This window comes from Leucopleurus acutus (assembly GCF_964270905.1).
Source record: "Leucopleurus acutus genome assembly, chromosome: 18".
In the NCBI taxonomy this organism is placed as follows: Eukaryota; Metazoa; Chordata; class Mammalia; order Artiodactyla; family Delphinidae; genus Leucopleurus; species Leucopleurus acutus.
Genome location: NC_139160.1, coordinates 21,489,752 through 21,510,003, shown reverse-complemented (window position 1 = coordinate 21,510,003; position 20,252 = coordinate 21,489,752). Strand labels below are relative to the sequence as shown.

At 36.9% G+C, this 20,252-nt stretch overlaps 2 protein-coding genes across 2 annotated transcripts in view; one reads left to right on the top strand and one right to left on the bottom strand.

The window, feature by feature from the left end:
* Positions 1–20,252, top strand: part of GTF2F2 (general transcription factor IIF subunit 2) — a 156,899-nt gene that overhangs the window by 60,138 nt on the left and 76,509 nt on the right. The gene's annotated exons all lie outside the window — the stretch shown is intronic.
* KCTD4 (potassium channel tetramerization domain containing 4) lies at positions 7,601–8,788 on the bottom strand (the record flags this gene model as incomplete). The annotated part of the gene is made up of 1 exon (XM_082859321.1): positions 7,601–8,788. The coding sequence occupies exon 1, from the start codon at positions 8,378–8,380 to the stop codon at positions 7,601–7,603; it is 780 nt and encodes a 259-aa protein (XP_082715447.1). The 5' UTR covers positions 8,381–8,788.

The window sequence follows — 20,252 nt, the reverse complement described above, 5'->3', positions numbered from 1 at the left end:
TAAAGTATCAATGACTTAATGCGTTTTTCTTCTTTGTACAGAAGTTCTGAGGTAAGAAGTGCAGGTCTGGTATGGTGGTTCCATGGTTATCAGCAACTGTCTGCCATCATTAGTTTGTGGCTTCCATTCTCAAGGTGATCCAGAATGACTGCTGTGGTTATAAACATCACATGTACATTCCAGGCAGCAAAATGGCAGGAGGGCAAGGCAGAAAGGCTCACCCAGCTTTGTGAGAGGACCATATCCAAAAGTCACACCCTCTCAGTTTTGCTTATATTCCTTCCATTGGTCGGAACTCGATAACTTGACCTTGCAGCCACGGAATATCGGGAAATACAGGTTTTTATCTGGGTACAGTTGCCACCTCAATGGAATTAGGGTTCAGTTACTAACAAGTAAGGGAAGAATGAGGGTTGGGGAAGTAACAAGCAATCTGTGTAGCTCTACTAGAAAGGAGATAAGGCAAATAAAGTACTAAGTACTGACTGATAAATCGTAAGGCCTCAGTGAATGCCAGGCATTTTTTTGACTTTTGCTAAAAGGTCATATTACCAGCATGTCCCACTTTTTCTTATTCCTTTCCACCCATTCATATACTTTTCAGGGTAGTGATCTTTTATAATACCATAATACAATAGCTGAAACTTACAGAAACAACCATAGATGATTTCTTTGAAGGGAACAGCTAGGTAGGTAGTGGTTGTTCCCTTGTTGGAAAACCATTAGTCTCTGTAGAAGTTTCCTCTTTTTTTGCTTCATTAGCAGTTCTTAACATTGGTGGAGTTGATATGTCTTTTTTTACTTTGATTGGTACATATTCTTTTTTTTTTAATAAAGAGAATTAATTCCACTTAAAAATGTTTTTATTACATCCTTTAGTTAAATGGAAAGTCTTAGGGTGATACAGAATGAAGATTGGGAATGATTTTACTTAATGCTTATTAGCCTTGCTTCAGTAAAGCACCTCATTGTTAACTACCAAATTTTTAACTACTAATTTTTTTAAGCTTTGCTGTTTTACTATATATTCATCATGTAGTGAATTTTACAGTACGCAGATTTTTGTTCTATAATAGAGCTATAGTCGAGCCTTCTTTTCTTGCCTCTTATTAAGTATAATTTGCCTTATATCCAAATAATCTAAATTTTGATAAGATAGAAAAAAGAGGGAAGGGATATATAACTGGGAACCAAAATAACATTTTGATAAAGCCTGCCTCCAGGTTTCAAGGTAGCTGAATATTTTTATATTGAATCCCAATGTGTTATTTTCTGGCTGTGTTGTAACAAGTAAGCATATATGTGTCATAAGTGCCTGTGGTTGCACTGTTTTGTTGTTTTATAAATCAGTCACCTGTGACTTTTAGATTCTTTTGATGTTTCTCTCCAGTAATCATCAACCTTTATTAATAATTATTTCTGCACACAGCTGTATGTAGTCTTTCCTTTTTTTTTATTAGAGTATAATTGCTTTACAATGCTGTGTTAGTTTCTGCTGTAGAACCAAGTGAATCAGCTGTACGTGTACATACATCCCCTGCCTCTTGCGCCTCCCTCCCACCCCACGCCCCACTGCGCCCTGCGTCTTTCCTTTTTCTTTCCATGGTGGTTTCTTTAAAAATATCTATACATGGCTAGAAAAGATACGCAAACCTCAAAGTAGTTTTCTTAGGATGTCTGCATGTATATTTAATTTTAATGTTTTTTTAAATAAATCTAAATAAAAATTCATCAAATGGTATGGTACCTGAAGTAAATGCTAAATGTTGTAGTCCTTTGTAAAACCACATTAAGTCATAGAAGGTTATCAAACTCAAGCAACCATTGAGGTTAAAGTTAGTATCATTCAACAATTTTAAGAACCTTTAAAATTAGTTAATAAATCTCTTTTATAACGAGGCAAAATCAGTAGGGTGGAATTGTTTTTAAAAAAAAATCAGTAAATTTGCCCAAGTTTACACTTTAATGATGTAGAAAAATATGTACTAAAGATTCTAGAAGGCCATAGTCAAAATTACTTCTGAAAAGTTGGCCCTTTCTTCAAAAAGAAATTTATAAAATTAACTAGATCTTTAAAAAAAAATAGCTAGTAAAACTTGCTTTTAAATGTAACTGAATATTCTGGAATCCTTGGTTTGGAAAAACCTGCTGTACTATTAGGTTAACTGTGTTATATTTTATGCTAGGGAACAGTTTTTTAAGACAGATAATAAAGAAGTATATTATAATTGTCTAAGTCTTTAATATCCAGTTCAGTATTTTTTCTAAAATAAGTAGTAATTTAGATAAATTTAGAATTGCCATATTTTACGTACAGAATGCTTAATATTGTATAGTTTTTGCATTATTGGAAAGATTTAATTAAATTATTTATAATAGCTTATAAGACTTCTATCAGTGACTTTTGTTTGATAGAAACTCTTGAACTATTGTGTATCTTTGCAAAGAGAAGAAGTAGGAATACAGTCACCTCTTTATAAATTAGGCAAATTTAAAATTTCATCTTATAATGGATAAAGAAGATGTGGCACATATATACAATGGAATATTACTCAGCCATAAAAAGAAACGAAATTGAGTTATTTGTAGTGAGGTAGATGGACCTAGAGTCTGTCATACAGCGTGAAGTTAAGTCAGAAAGAAAAGCAAACATCGTATGCTAACACATATATATGGAATCTAAGGAAAAAAAAAAAAGTTCATGAAGAACCTAGGGGCAAGACGGGAAACAGACCTACTAGAGAATGGACTTGAGGATATGGGGAGGGGGCAGGGTAAGCTGTGACAAAGTGAGATAGTGGCATGGACATATATACACTACCAAACGTAAAATAGATAGCTAGTGGGAAGCAGCTGCATGGCACAGGGAGATCAGCTGGGTGCTCTGTGACCACCTAGAGGGGTGGGATAGGGAGGGTGGGAGGGAGGGAGACGCAAGAGGGAAGAGATATGGGAACATATGTATATGGATAACTGATTCACTCTGTATAAAGCAGAAACTAACACACCATTGTAAAGCAATTATACTCCAATAAAGATGTTAAAAATAAATAAATAAAATTTCATCTTAGATATTTCCCTCTGCCCAGCACATCTTCCTTTATCCCCACCCCCTTGGTGTTTATTCACAGAAGCAAATTAATTTTAATATTAGCTTAAGCAAAATATGATTAGGAAAATAAGTCTGCTACAGAAGTAGCCATTGTATATTTCAAAGCTAAATACAGCGGGAGCGGGAGAGGGGGGAGGGATGGACTGGGAGTTTGGAGTTAGTAGACGCAAACTATTACGTATAGAATTCATAAACAACAAGGTCCTACTGTATAGCACGGGGAACTATATTCAGTATCATGGGATAAACCATAATGGAAAAGAATATATAAAAGAATGTATATATGTGTATAACTGAGTCACTTGGCTGTACAGCAGAAATTAACACAACATTGTAAATCAACTCAACTTAAATAAAAAATATTAAAAAGCTAAATACAAACAATTTCTAAGTTGCATGCTGTTTTGGATAGTCCATATTACATTTCTGCTTTATTTGCAAGATAATTATGATTCAGATACTCAGATTTTAACCTTGACTGACATTGCAATTTAAGGCATTTGATCATAATTTATTAGACAGGGATATCTTTAAGAGTATGGTATCATATATTATTGCTGACTGATTTTAAATTGCTGATAAAACAGCTGCAGTGATTATTTTGATCTTGTAGATTTTGTGCACGAAGCTAGAAGATAAAAGTCCCAAGAAAAACTCATTATATGTATTTTTAAACTAATAAAGTTGAAAACTGCGTTTGCCTGGAGCAATTTAATTTAAAGTAGATTCTTGTATCTTATAGTATTCATCACAGTAGTAAGCATGCATTTGTCAAAAGTTCTCTGTTCTGTTCATGTCTAAGTTGAAAGCCTAGTTAATGTAAATGTGCATTTTTGTTCTTCATGGTTATGTCATGAAGGTACCTTTACACTGGATAAGATAATAACCAGTGCTTATGGGAAGTCTGTGATGGGTGAGGCATTTTACATGTAATTTAGAACTTAAGCCTTATAAATGCTCTATCAACTAGTCATTATTATCTCCATTTTACTGTGAGGATGTTGAAGTTCAAAGAAGTTAAGCGTCTTGCTTATGGTCATGTAAGCAAATTAGTGGAAGTTAATTGAATTTGAACCCAAGTCTGACTCCAGAGCCTGTGTGTGTTTCACTGTGCCATATTTTTTTCCTATGAGGAAAAATATGTCAATTCTGTGGACTGTATAAGTCGTAAAAAGTAACCCCCCTTTTCAGCAAACCTGACATGTGAAAATCTAGATTTGCCAATATACAAATTTGGGATATTCTTTATTCTTGTGAGATGATTCATCTCATGTTCTATAAATGACACGACATGACATTTAAAATATTATTTGCTTTCCCAAAATTCAGCTGCTTTACTTAACATTTTAAGAATACCTGCATTGTGAAATTTTTATCAAGTGAGGCAAACCTGTATTTTGGTATGCTTTATTTAGCATGTTCTTCACGAATGCCTGTTTTAACCTGTTTAACACCAGGTTCTAGGTGCTAGAGAGATAAGTGACCTGCAAAAGCAGACATAGTTCCTGCTGGCCCTGGAACTGGTATAGCTGGGTTTCAAATGTTGGTTCCACCTTTACCTCTCAATAACTGTATGATCTTATTAGCAGGTTCCTTAGCCCTCTTAGGCTCTTTCTTCATCTGTGAGAAGGAAAAATAATAGTACCTTTCTTAGGGTCATCGTGAGAATTAATTGAGATAATATATGTGCATAGCATGGTACCTGGCATGTAATAAAACAATAAATGTTACCTTTTTATCTTAAAAATAACACTTTAAATATAAGTAATTTTCTTTAAAAAAAATAACTGAACAAGCTTAATTGGTATCATGATCTTCAGTCTGGGATGGTAGTCATCTTTTTTGTATCATTTGAAAAGTCTCATAAGTGTTTCCCTTCATTTGTTCTGCACACTGCACACATTTTAGAAATATAGTACACCATAAGCTATGTGTTTATTTTTAATATTTTAAGGGCAATGCCGGAATCACTGTGTGGTGTAATTCCAAATACAGGCGTATATATGTTTGGCTCATGGCAAGTACAGTAACCTATTTTTTATTACCTTTCTTCTGAAAAAGAAGATGACGAGTCACTTTGTGATTTATTCTTTGGAGCAATATTTACTTATGAGAAAAGATTTGAGGAAGAAATTCTTCATTGACTGCAAACAAAAATGTTATGACAGCTTCACTCTGACTTACAGTTGGCATTTTGTATGATTTCTTGAATTTTTTGAATGGAAAGTATTTCTAAGTTTTTTTTTTTTAAATAAAATTTAAAAACTAGATACTTTCTGTACACTTACAATATTTAGGCACTTGAATATGTAAATACAAGTTCAGGTAATTTTGAATTTAAAAAGGTACATTTATGAAAAGTTACACAAGAGTTATCAATCTAGCCATATTTCCTTGTAGATTCCTAAATTGTTTTAGGATATTAGGATTTATCAAAAGCTTGAGGAAAAATTAAATGCATTCCAGAAACGATGTTTTAGAGATATACAAAAACACAAGTGACAAATTTCTTTAAGTAATGGTTTCCATCAATAATTTTGTTATAACAGTTAAACTTTCTTTTTGTGAACTGATGCAAAAACCTCACTTATAATACTTCTAAGGAGATTTGTTCAGCTATATTTCCTGTAAAAAGAGATGTCAGGGCTATTTTTATTATCTGTCATGAAACCCTGTTAGAGAAAATCTTGCTTTGACATTAAATCACTGCCCTTTTTTTCATTACGAAGTCTAAATGCCAAGGAAAAGTCAACTTGTAAGCTGGAGAGGTATATAAACAGTTCAATTATAGTGACTGCTAAAATAGATTTTATTACTTTTTTCTGTTTTCATAGTTCTTTTAAATCTTGATTAAGCCATTTTTAAGTACATAAGAGATAATTTGATGCTTTAATAGAAACATTTTTTTCTTATAATACAAAAAGAAGATTGCGTGGTTGATGTAGAGATTTTTGTTTTTAATGTGAATTTTTAAAGGACTTTTTTGTACAAGAGGTTTTTAAATATTTCTTTTAGTATGTACAGCCAACATTTGTATTACCTCAGATGTTGTAATGGGACATCATTTTTACTTCTGAGAATGAATATTAGCTTTGCTGAATTTTTATGTGTAAGCAAACTTTTGGCTTATATGCTAACTTATGTAACCTCAGTCAAGATTTTCAGAAATACTTTGTTGAAGTTTATTAAAGTTAAGATTTAATTATCAGTTTTAATGGTTAAATTTTAAAGGAGCGAATTTAAGATGTAATTTGTTCTTAGAAGCCAAAGAAAATAAGTGGCATAGAAATAAATGATTTAGCTGTTCTTTGGGAGGAAAAAAATACACTCACATTTAAAGCTAAGTTTCTAGATTATTTAATTGAGAGCCATATATAAAACTTAATTTCTAAAAATACCTTCTTATTTAGTATGAAGCAAAAAAATTACCACAACTCACTGAGTCTGAGTTTTAGCATCAAAAGAGGTGCTGAGAAGCATAAAGTTCTTTTATAAGGATGTTTAGTGATGTTCATCTAATATTTTTGAGCTTGAAAAATGAAGATAGGATGATTCTGAAAATGAACTCTTTCATTATTCTAATACCATGTACTACTGTATTGAGACTAAGTTATCCATGCTGTGTTGGAGCTCAGCCTGCAAAGAAATGAATTGGCTGATTTTTGTCATTTGCAAGTCCAGCCAGGGTTACTGCAGCCTGCCAGTTGACCACATCAATGCATAATTTTGTGTGAAGTCGTCAAAAGGTACTATTTGTTTTAAAAGTGACACATTTAACTTTTTACTATAATTATTAATACAAGCAAAGAAGTTAGTAGTGCTTTCTTTTTTTTTTTTATTGTCATCAAGCCGTTTTCTAGGAATTTTCAGCAATATATCAATTCAGCTGTAATTCTAGTATGAAATACAGAAACTATGAACAAGCTTTTGGTGCCTACCATTAAAAATTAAATCCATAACTTTAATTCTTACAATCTCATTTTGTTTCACCACAGCTCTGTTTTAGTAGATCTGCATATTTGTCTTGGTCTCAATGGTTAAATTTACCAGTTCAGTTTTCTTTGTAGATTTTTGCCATAAGTAGCAAGGATTTAAAATCTTACAGTCCCTTAAAATATTTTATTACCATTTACTTGAAAGAACGATAGATAATGTACATGCTTGTTCATTGTGCAAATACTTAAGACATTCTGATTGAAAGACAGCTGAAGGAAAAATAAACAAATAGCAAAAGCATTCAGTCTTTATTTACAATATGTAGAAGATCACTGTTTTCACTTTAAGTGTACGAGTCTGATCAGCAGGAACACCCTAGAGAAGGACATCTTTAGCGATAGAATTTACATACCGTTAGCTCACAGTAATTGATTAGCAGCAGGTCTCTGAGTACAGAGCTAGCTGGGCACGTTATTTGGGATGCCTTTGATGCTGTGGTTTTCCGAAGCTTGCTGGCTGCATGCTTGTTGCCTTTGTTCGTGACACAGGTAATTACTTGATAAAATGAAGTGCATCGCTGTGAACAATCGACCCTTTGGAGCAATCCAGGCTGGTCAGCAGTCTAAAACCACACTTTAAGGCCATCATTATGGCCTCGAACTTAAGAGTTTCCAAGGTGCAGACAAAGGTGTTGTCTTCCTTCAGTACAAGTCGAGTGCCATTTTCAGACTTTATGAAGTATTTAAATTGAATGATGTTTGACGATATTGAAAACTCCTCTGGAAAGCCATCCAGCCTGCTTTTGGACACCAGAACAATGCGAGATTTTATTTTTGATATGAAATCAGGAGCATTACAGAAGATTCTCAGTCCTTGTGAGCGATCATGGTTATCTGTTATTTCCAGGAAAGTAGTCTCCCTGGGTGTTAGCTGTTCTTTTTCCCACCTGGACTTCACTTCCTCCGCCAGTCCCTTGAGCTGAAAGAATTCTGCTTCTTGTGCGAGAAGTTGATTTTCTCGAAACCCTTCTGGCAGTAGAAGTTCTCCGTTTCGTAGGAAGTTTAGAACATGCCTGAAGAGGAGCCCATCCCTGTCTATGAAATAATGACCATCGGCATCAAATGGGCAGAGGATTTTTCCATTTACTATACCTTCAAGGAAAGTGTCTGGGTACTTGGTCAGTGTTTGTTTCTGAGTAATGTATAAGTATCCACCAACGTTGAGGGTCATCAGGGTGGATTTGCAGTTCTTTCCCTGGTCAGCATCTTCCAGGCTGTTGTGTTTCCCTTCATACTCCTTTTCTTTTTCTCTTCTGTTTATTTTACGCTCCATTTTTGAAAATGCTATTTCAGCTTGTTCTTCTTGGCGTTGAGATTTTTTAAAAAGAAACACTACCACACAAACACGCCTTTATTCAGCCCCAGCCTGGTGATGGAATGGAAATGCTGGCGGCGTTGCCTGTGCTGTCAGCTCGGTTTTGCAGTAGGTGGCGTATCAGCTATGTATGCAGGAGCTTTCTGGAGTAAGAGGGGAAAAAGATAATTTGCATTTAACTGTGTCAGGGAAGGAACTCGCTGTGAAAAGGTTTTCATGTGTATTCTTTGAAGTAATGAAAGTTACTGAATAAATTGAATTTCCTATTGGCAGTTAAGCAGTTACATATGTTTAATTCTCCAGCTAAGTGTGAATTTTTATCCACTTCTAAATGTCTTTTAAGTTATTAATCAGGCAGGCTTAATAATGAATAATAGTGTCACCTTTTGGAGAATAATGTATGTTGAATTAGTATCATTTTTTAAAGTAAATCGTAAGTAGGAAACCCAAAGACAAAGGACCTAGGTGTATAGAAGTTTTTCTCCTAAAAAAAGTCACACATTTCACAAGTGGTGTAGTCATTTTAGAGACACAAGTGAGAATGTTTAATCTGTTGTTTGTGACATTGTACTTGAATTTAATTGGATTTGCCTGTGATTCTGCTTTGTGGATCTTTAGCGAGTGAGAAGAAATTTTCTTCATGTCCTTTAACAAAAGTCTCTGTTATTTTGGCTTTTTACCCTAAAGGTAAAAAATCAAATATACAGGTTTTACAGTAATCTTTTTTTTTTTTTGGTTAAGATTTCCTATGGAAAATTCATAAGCTTGTTTCACCCTAAACGTGCTTCACTGCTGAACAAAGACTTGGACTGCTGTGGAAAACACTGTAACCGTGTGTCTGTGTGTGTGTGCACGCAGGCATGTCCTCCCTCGAGAAGATAACAGAGAGACACATTCAAAATACCTGCTGTAAAATAGTGTCATGGGCTAAGTTAGTTGGGTTTCTTTTGCCGCTGTTGGTTTTTTTTCAGTGTTCACATAGGGGGAGAGAAAAGACCAAAGCCTAGCTGCCCTTTTTTTTGGAGCTGGAACAGTGTGAGTGTGTTGGTTTTTTCCCCTTTCTTTTTTTTCCTCCTTCCGCTGCAACTTGCCTTCCAAAACATTTTAGGGATCTTGAGTCTTCGTTTCTAGAATTTAAAGACCCAGTGGTAAGAAATGTGAGCGTTGTCCCCAGTGCACTATTATTTGGCTGATCTACCTGCCAGATTATTCTGAGGAGCTGCGTTGTCCTCAGAATTAGACTTTAGATTTTGTTAAATTGATTTATATTTTTATTACATTAAAGGTATTTGAAATTTTTTCAACTTTGTGTTGATAGAAATATTGGTACATATTCTTCTAAAAATGCGTGCCTTGCATTTTCTCTAAACAATGTTAGATTTTCTTCAGATATAGAAATTTTACTTTTAATTATAGCGCATTTTGAATTTAGTATTTACGTATCCTTGAGCTTATCAAAATTTCATTGAAATTAAACTAGGAATCTAAGACATAACATTCTTAGGGCTGAGTTTTTGTTTTGAGACCATGAAATAGAACCAAAGGTAAGATTGAATTCTCGAGAGTTTTTAGTGTTTTATATAGAACTTTACAACTTGTTAATAGTAAGCCAACATTTTGACTAAAACTTCCTCTCAGTACTGCATCATTTAAGAAGAGTTTACTATTATATTCTAACAATTTCATATGTGTTGATTTTGTGGTTTTGGAATCAGGTCTTACCTATGGCTATGACTTTTTCTGAAATATTGAATAGATTTGGGGGGTACAACTTTAGAAATGGAATTCTTGTGTTAATAGTCAATGCACGTGAGTAGTACCATGTAATGGCAAAACCAGCAAAGGCATGCCAGTTTCATTTACAGTTATAGTCCTGTGTCAATGAACTTCGTGGGACACCAGAATCAATAGAACATAACTGTAGTATAGTGGTGGAGACTGTGCTAGAATTTTCTTTGTATGTTTAAATAAAGTGATATAGTTGAATTCTATGTAAGGCTTAGTCTGCTTCCTTATACACCGTTTGGCCTGTTTATAGATGCCTTCCTGGGGAGCCCTAAAGCTAGTGCTGCTGGAGGATTTGCTTCCATGGGGTGGGGAGGTGAGGTGGGACTGGAGGAAGTTGGACTGCTGATCCCTTCAGCCGTCACCCCCAGGGCCACCTTACACTTGCAGACTTGCTCACTTCTGGTTTCTGGTTTCTAAAATTCCTGGTGTGTGTGCTTTGCTTCTGCTGGCTTGCCTTGACAGACGTGTGCCTAGACATGTGCCTCTAACCCTTGACCGCTCTTTCTCTGTAGACTTCACTCTGATGTTCTTGGCTTCTGCAGACCTGACCTGTGTGATTTGTCTGCCAGCCGTGGCCTGGCAGCCATAGTGTAACAGAAGCCTTGTCTGACTGGAAGCTGATAAGAATCCGTAGGACTTTTCTTTTATGTCCTATTGCTCCCAACTTGCCGTCTTGAGAAAGAAAAATGGTACCCAGTAGGTCCCCGCTTCTCTGCGTTACTCCACTCCATCCCCATTAAAGCAAGATGATTGCAGTTTACAGAAGTCACGGGGCTTTGTTGATCATTGCTGCTGTGGTGGTTCATACGCCCCTTAGGAGAAAGCCAGGTTGTCTTCTTTTTAGTCTTTTTTAAGCTTATATTTACCTGCTTTGGGGGGCTGTAGGGTGGGGAGAGTCATGTCAATCAAATCCACACATCCCTAAAACTGTAAAAATGGTGCTTCAATAACTATTCCAAGGCAAACATCCATGGTTTATGTGACTACATTTCTCTGCCTCACTGCAGATACCAACTGGAAGTAATCAATTCAGTGGTTTCAGCAGAAGGGCTTAACCTACACATCAAAGATTAGCTCGTGGGCTTCCCTGGTGGCACAGTGGTTGAGAGTCCGCCTGCTGAGGCAGGGGACACGGGTTCGTGCCCCGGTCCGGGAAGATCCCACATACCGCGGAGCGGCTGGGCCCGTGACCCATGGCTGCTGAGCCTGCGCGTCTGGAGCCTGTGCTCCGCAACGGAAGAGGCCACAACGGTGAGAGGCCCGCGTACCGCAAAAAAAAAAAAAAAAAAAGATTAGCTCGCTTTAGTCCACTTGACCACTAGACTTGAAGATTTCATCCGCTTTGCAGGCAGAAAGATATATTTTTTAAAAAGTGTCTGTCATAGACATCTGTAATCACACATATAAAAGAACCCTTTAGTCAACTTTGAAGATTTATTTTCATATATATATATATATCTGTTTCTTACTTTTTTCATTCAACTCTGTTTTTTGAATTAGTTCATGCTGCTGTGTATACATCTGTTTCACTACTTGTGGGTGGCACACGGTATTTCACACTTAGGTACCCAATAAATGTTGTTTTTGATTCCCTAGTGATGGACACCCAGGCTGCCTCAATCCCTTGCTGTGATGAACAGTTTCAAGCACGTCCTCTTATGGGTGTCTGTGGAAATTTGAGGGCTTGCTGGCCGTGTTCAGTTTCACTTAGAACTGCCAGATGACTCCTGAGATCAGCTCTATCAGTGCACTCTCCCACCAGCAGTGCCTGTGGTTTCCTGTTTCCCCACATTTTTTCCAACACTTGGTGTTATCTGCCTTTCTTTTTTTGTTTTGTTTTATTTTTTACATTTCACATATAAGTGATATCATATAGTATTTGTCTTTTTCAGTCTGACCTCTTTCACTTAGCATAGTACCCTCCAAGTCCATCCATGTTGTGCAAATTTCATTCTTTTCTATGGCTGAGTAGTATTACAGTGTGTGTGTGCGTGCGTGCGTGTGTGTGTGTGTGTGTGTGTGTGTGTGTGTATCTTCTCTATCCATTCATCTGTTGATGGACACTTAGGTTGCTTTCATATCTTGGCAATTGTAAAGAATGCTGCTGTGAACATTGGGTGCCTGTATCTTTTCGAATTAGAGTTTTCTCTGAATATATACCTAGGAGTGGAATTGCTGGGTCATATGGTAGCTCTGTTTTTAGTTTTTGAGAAACCTCCATACTCTTTTACACAGTGGCTGCACCAGTTTAATTCCCATCAACAGTGTATGAGGATTCCCTTTTCTCCACATCCTCGCCAACATTTGTTATTTGTGTTCCTGTTGATGATAGCCAACTTTGAGGATGTAAACAGTGTCATTGTCAGGTTCTTGTTATGAGTATATTCATTGGTTAGGCCCAATGCCTAACCAAATTTTAGCAAAACCTTTCCATTATATGGTGATGCTAATCTTCCACTGTCTGCATTAGGCAGAATTTATTCCAGGCCAGTGGGAATTTCCATCTTATCTACCAACTCTTGATAGGAAATGAGGTCATCATCATCAACATTATTGACACAGAACATGACCATAATATATGCTTGCTCCACTTATATGCCAGAGGTATTCTCCTGCCATGGAAGGAAGTGGAACCTTACCAAGAAGGTATTTCTCTTGGTTGGAAGATAAAAGATGTGATAATTCCCCTAGACTCAACCGATCACTTTCTGAAATTCAAGCACTTCTTTCCAAGGAAAAGGGATGGTCTCAGAAGCTGCCTTTATTAAAAACACTGGGCTTCTGTTTCCTCATTCTCTGTCTCTACCAAATCTTTTTTGGTTATTTTCACCTGCATACATTAATGCCTGTTTTTAAAAAAAAGATTATTTCCCATTACCTTAGGAAGAAAGTAAAACCAACTGCAGAAAGAGCAGTAGCTGTCAATTTTCACTTAAAGCTGGCACTATGTCTCTGCCCTGGTCTTTTGCAGATTTTTTAAGGCTTATTGATCTGGGTCTTTCTTCTTCACTTGAATTTGATACCCATCTACTTGATTCTGCAGTGATATCTTTATCTGTTCATTTTCCAAAATCTGGCTAACCTCTGGCCATCTGACTTGCATGTCCTCTCATTCCTGTTTGCCTTGATCTTCCTATAACTTTTACAAGCTGAGTTTCTCTTTTTTTAATGTGTGGCTTTCTTGTTCTTCATAGCCTCCCGTTAATAGCATTGAATGTGAGAAATATTCACTTTGATATTCAGCTGTAATCCTGTTATTTTAGCCTCTTTTTTGGTGTTAAAAAATATAAATAAATTACACAGTGTAATGTATTAACATATTTTAAGAATCAGGGATTTTTCTGTGTTAATCTAATTCTATTTGAACATCAAAACTTTAGTTTCGGGCTTCCCTGGTGGCGCAGTGATTGAGAGTCCGCCTGCCGATGCAGGGGACACGGGTTCATGCCCCAGTCCTGGAAGATCCCACGTGCTGCAGAGCAGCTGGGCCCGTGAGCCATGGCCACTGAGCCTGTGCATCTGGAGCCTGTGCTCCGCAACAGGGGAGGCCACAACGGTGAGAGGCCCGTGTACCGCAAAAACAAAACAAAACAAAACAAAACTTTAGTTTCATTTTGAAATATAAAATTTTTTCTGCAAAATTAGATGTTGTCTTGTACTGGGCTTCCATCCCCACAAGTACTACCTCACTACCTTATGGAGCTGACTGACCACAGTATCTCACCACCTGTGCAGAGTGCTGAAGTCCTCCTAGGACACATTCAGTATAGCTTTGGCAGGAAGGTGATGTGGATGTGTAATTCCAGTCAGGTGAATAAGCTTGTAAATGTTTTGCAGTGTTGAATGGAGTCTTCAGAGAAGCCCAGGAAACTTTGCTGCATCAGCAGATTTTTAAACCTCACTTGAGGAGTGTAGAAAAGATGAAAACACTTTGTATCAAAAGGAGCACAAATAAAAATGACAGACTAAATGAGAAGTTCTGGCAAAATTCCATTCCACGTTTCTTTGCTTTTCATTACAGAGGTAATCTTGAAAACAATTTACAAATTACATTAATTCATATTTTAAATGTACTTTGGGAGATGAGTATTTCAGGGAAAACTGTATTTTATAATTCTGTAGGCAGAAGTCATTTAAGTTTTTAAAAATGAGTTTGCTTTTCTTTTTTTGAAGTGCAGACTATGCATTATTATTCACTGGAAAATTTTATTGTAACTAGATGAGCAAAGCACTTCCATGAGCCATCAAATGAACACTGAAATTATATTGTGTAGAACTCATTTTTATAGTGCTATTTGGCAAAATGGAATTTTGCCTCCTCTTTCAGAAGGAGATGTTTTAAGTTAATAGCCATTGTCTACAATCTCAAAATGAGGTTTCATGACTTTGAAAAGTTGTAAAGTTAATATTGTTATGAAATCAGTAACCCAAAGAGTCTCTGCTGCTGGTGCGGTGTCCTACCAATGTCCCTCCTGTTATCATCTTGATTTTAGATTCTCTTGTGTCTTCAGTGATGACATGGTGTTGAAGAGAGAGGGGGTCCTGAACCAGCAGGACGGGATATCATGGTTCATAGGAAGAAATGGAGTTTTTACACAGCGTAGAGTGATTGCAAATCAGGGATGGAGAAGTCTATCATATTGCACACTTTTTCACATTTAACATTTCTGACATCAGGGTACGTCTTAAAATCATTGGCTTGTAAAATTCTCATGGTAGTATTTTGTGTTTCTTGGGGGCACATAAAATGATGGTGACTATTACAATTGATGGTATCTTAGATTTGATGAAATATTTGAGCAGTTCTGTAAGCTGTTATCCCCATACCACCAGAAAATAAAATTACCAGAGATACAGGAAGAGGAAAAGATGTAGGGGAGAGGAGGAGAGAAATATCAGGGCAGTAGTTCTCAACCCTGGCTGCTGCATATTAGAATTATCTAGCGAGGTTGTAAAAACACCTCTTGCCCGCACAGTGCAATTAAGGTAGAATCTTTGACAGTGGGCCCAGTAGTTTTTAAAAAGCTTCCCAGGTGATTCTTAGGATCAAGCAGAGTTGAAGAACTACCATATACAGGAAATTGATGAGCTCAGGAAGGGGAACTTATCCCAAAGGAGTTCTTAATGATGAGGGCATAATTTCTACTCTGTAGTTATGAGGATCACTTACTATTAAAGTATCTTGAAAATTGTAAAGAACTAAATTAGTATGTGGTATTACTGCTGTTCCTAAACATGGTGAAGAGAACAGGAGTTATTGAGGATGAAAGTAATGAAACTTGAATCATATTCAGTTGATTTAAAAATGTGTCATCAGATGGTCTATATTAATATTATATCCCTCAACTATATTACAGGCTTTCTAAGTGCAGGGGTCTGTATTTTTCTTCCTTTGTACCCCTCATCACATCTAGCACAGTGTTTGGCACTACTTAACTGTAATGAAGCACTATAGTAAAAGTCTTTTCTCCAGGAGACCTAATCTTTCCTAGAAGGATTTGTTTTTCTGTCCATTTAATCACATTTGCTCTTGTTTTTGAATTCTCTCTAATTTCAAGTGCAACAGCCAAAGCTGCATTGCACCCTTTGATGAAGGTCTAACTAAGACAAACTATCACAGTACTCTGATTTTCCTTTTCATTTATTATTACAATGCAGCATTACTTCATTTTTTTAAATAAAACTATATTTTATTTCTGGGTTCTATTCAACCTCTTATTGTTTTTCTTTATCCATTTGTCTATTTTTTTTTTTTTTTTTTTTGCGGTACGCGGGCCTCTCACTGTTGTGGCCTCTTCTGTTGTGAAGCACAGGCTCCAGACGCGCAGGCTCAGCGGCCATGGCTCAGGGACCCAGCCGCTCCGCGGCATGTGGGATCTTCCCGGACCGGGGCACGAACCCATGTCTCCTGCATCGGCAGGCGGACTCTCAACCACTGCATCACCAGGGAAGCCCCCCATTTGTCTATTTTTTGTTAACATCTTTATTGGAGTATAATTGCTTTACAATGGTGTGTAAGTTTTGCTGTATAACAAAGTGAGTCAGCTATCCATATATCCCCATATCCCCTCCCTCTTGCGTCTCCCTCCCACCCTCCCTATCCCACCCCTCTAGGTGGTCACAGAGCACCAAGCTGATCTCCCTGTGATATGTGGCTGCTTCCCACTAGCTATCTATTTTACATTTGGTAGTGTATATGTATCCATGCCACTCTCTCATTTCGTCCCAGCTTACCCTTCCCGCTCTCTGTGTCCTCACGTCCATTCTCTATATCTGCGTCTTTATTCCTGTTCTACCCCTAGGTTCTTCAGAACCTTTTTTTTCTTTTTCTTTTTAGATTCCATATATATGTGTTAGCATACAGTATTTGTTTTTCTCTTTCTGACTTACTTCACCCTGTATGACAGATTCTGGGTCCATCCATCTCACTACAAATAACTCAATTTCATTTCTCTTTATGGCTGAATAATATTCCACTGTATATATGTGCCACATCTTCTTTATCCATTCATCTGTCGATGGACACGTAGGTTGCTTCCATGCCCTGGCTATTGTAAATAGTGCTGCAGTGAACATTATGGTACATGACTCTTTCTGAATTATGGTTTTCTCAGGGTATATGCCCACTAGTGGGATTGCTGGGTCATATGGTAGTTCTATTTTTAGTTTTTTAAGGAACCTCCATACTGTTCTCCATAGTGGCTGTATCAATTTACATTCCCATGAACAGTGAAAGAGGGTTCCCTTTTCTCCACACCCTCTCCATTATTTATTGTTTGTAGATGTTTTGATGATGGCCATTCTGACCGGTGTGAGGTGATACCTCATTGTAGTTTTTTGTTTTTTGGGTTTTTTTTTGCGGTATGCGGGCCTCTCACTGTTGTGGCCTCTCCCGTTGCGGAGCACAAGCTCCGGACGCGCAGGCTCAGCAGCCATGGCTCACGGGCCCAGCCGCTCCGCGGCATGTGGGATCTTCCCGGACCAGGGCACGAACCCGTGTCCCCTGCATCGGCAGGCGGACTCTCAACCACTGCGCCACCAGGGAAGCCCCTCATTGTAGTTTTGACTTGCATTTCTCTAATGATTAGTGCTGTTGAGCATCCTTTCATGTGTTTGTTGGCAATCTGTGTATCTTCTTTGGAGAAATGTCTGTTTGGGTCTTCTGCCCATTTTTGGATTGGGTTGTTTGTTATTTTGCTGTTGAGCTGCATGAGCTGCTTGTAAATTTTGGAGATTAATCCTTTGCCAGTTGCTTTGTTTGCAAATATTTTCTCCCATTCTGAGGGTTATCTTTTCGTCTTGTTTCTGGTTTCATTTGCTGTGCAAAAGCTTTTAAGTTTCATTAGGTCCCATTTATTTATTTTGGTTTTTATTTCCATTTCTCTAGGAGGTGGGTCAAAAAGGATCTTGCTCTGATTTATGTCATGGAGTGTTCTGCCTATGTTTTCCTCTAAGAGTTTTATAGTGTATGGCCTTACATTTAGGTCTTTAATCCATTTTGAGTTTATTTTTGTGTATGGTGTTAAGGAGTGTTCTAATTTCATTCTTTTACATGTAGTTGTCCAGTTTTCCGAGCACCACTTATTGAAGAGGCTGTCTTCTCTCCATTGTATATTCTTGCCTCCTTTAGCAAACATAAGGTGACCATATGTGTGTGGGTTTATCTCTGGGCTTTCTGTCCTGTTCCATTGGTTTGTATTTCTGTTTTTGTGCCAGTACCATACTGTCTTGATTACTGTAGCTTTGTAGTATACTCTGAAGTCCGGGAGCCTGATTCCTCCAGCTCCGTATTTCTTTCTCAAGATTGTTTTGGCTATTCGGGGTTTTTTGTGCTTTCATACAAATTGTGCAGTTTTTTTGTTCTAGTTGTGTGAAAAATGCCAATGGTAGTTTGATAGGGATTGCATTGAATCTGTAGGTTCCTTTGGGTAGTATAGTCATTTTCACAATGTTGATTCTTCCAACCCAAGAACACGATGTATCTCTCCATCTGTTTGTATCATCTTTAATTTCTTTCATCAGTGTCTTATAGTTTTCTGCATACAGGTCTTTTTTCTCCTTAGGTAGGTTTATTCCTAGGTATTTTACTCTTTTTGTTGCAATGGTAAATGGGAGTGTTTCCTTAATTTCTCTTTCGGATTTTTCATCATTAGTGTATAGAAATGCAAGAGATTTCTGTGCATTAATTTTGTGTCCTGCTACTTTACCAGATTCATTGATTAGCTCTAGTAGTGTTCTGGTAGCATCTTTAGGATTCTCTATGTATAGTATCATGTCATCTGCAAACAGTGACAGTTTTACTTCTTCTCTGATTTGGATTCCTTTTATTTCTTTTTCTTCTCTGATTGCTATGGCTAAAACTTCTAAACTATGTTGAATAAGAGTGGTGAGAGTGGGCAACCTTGTCTTGTTCCTGATCTTAGTAGAAATGGTTTCAGTTTTTCACTGTTTAGAATGATGTTGGCTGTGGGTTTGTTATATATGGCCTTTATTACGTTGAGGTAAGTTCATTCTGTGCCTACTTTCTGGAGAGTTTTTATCATAAATGGGTGTTGAATATTGTCGAAAGCTTTCTCTGCATCTATTGAGATGATCATACGGTTTTTATTCTTCAGTTTGTTAATATGGTTTATCACATTGATTGATTTGCGTATATTGAAGAATCCTTGCATTCCTGGGATGAATCCCACTTGATCATGGTATATGGTCCTTTTAATGTGCTGTTGGATTATGTTTGCTAGTATTATGTTAAGTGTTTTTGCACCTATGTTCATCAGTGATGTTGGCCTATAGTTTTCTTTTTTTGTGACATCTTTGTCTGGTTTTGGTATCAGGATGATGGTGGCCTCGTAGAATGAGTTTGGGAGTGTTCCTCCCTCTGCTGTATTTTGGAAGAGTTTGAGAAGGATGTGTGTTAGCTCTTCTCTAAATGTTTGATAGAATTCACCTGTGAAGCCATCTGTCCTGGGCTTTTGTTTGTTGGAAGATTTTTAATCACAGTTTCAATTTCAGTGCTTGTGATTGGTCTGTTTGTATTTTCTATTTCTTCCTGGTTCAGTCCAGAAGGTTGTGCTTTTCTAAGAAATTGTTCTTTTCTTCTAGGTTGTCCATTTTATTGGCATATAGTTGCTTGTAGTAACCTCTCATGATCCTTTGTATTTCTGCAGTGTCAGTTGTTACTTCTCCTTTTTCATTTCTAATTCTATTGATCTGAGTCTTCTCCCTTTTTTCTTGATGAGTCTGGCTAATGGTTTATCAATTTTGTTTTTCTTCTCAAAGAACCATCTTTTAGTTTTATTGATCTTTGCTATCATTTCCTTCATTTCTTTTTCATTTATTTCTGATCTGATATTTATGATTTCTTTCCTTCTGCTAACTTTGGGGTTTTTTTTGCTCTTCTTACTCTCATTGCTTTAGGTGTAAGGTTAGGTTGTTTATTTGAGATTTTTCTTGTTTCTTGAGGTAGGATTGTATTGCTCCAAACTTCCCTCCTAGAACTGCTTTTGTTGCATCCCATAGGTTTTGGGTCATTGTATTTTCATTGTCATTTGTTTCTAGGTAATTTTTGATTTCCTCTTTGATTTCTTCAGTGACCTCTTGGTTATTTAGTAGCATATTGTTTAGCCTCCGTGTGTTTGTATTTCTTTTTCCTGTAATTGATATCCAGTCTCATAGCGTTGTGGTCGGAAAAGATACTTGATACAATTTCAGTTTTCTTAAATTTACCAAGGCTTGATTTGTGACCCAAGATATGATCTATCCTGGAGAATGTTCCATGAGCACTTGAGAAGAAAGTGTATTCTGTTGTTTTGGGATGGAATATCCTATAAATATAAATTAAATCCATCTTGTTTTATGTGTCATTTAAAGCTTGTGTTTCCTTATTTTCATTTTGGATCTGTCCATTGGTGATAGTGGGGTGTTAAAGTCCCCTACTATTATTGTGTTACTGTCGATTTCCCCTTTTATGGCTGTTAGCATTTGCCTTATATATTGGGTGCATGAATATTTACAATTGTTATATCTTCTTCTTGGATTGATC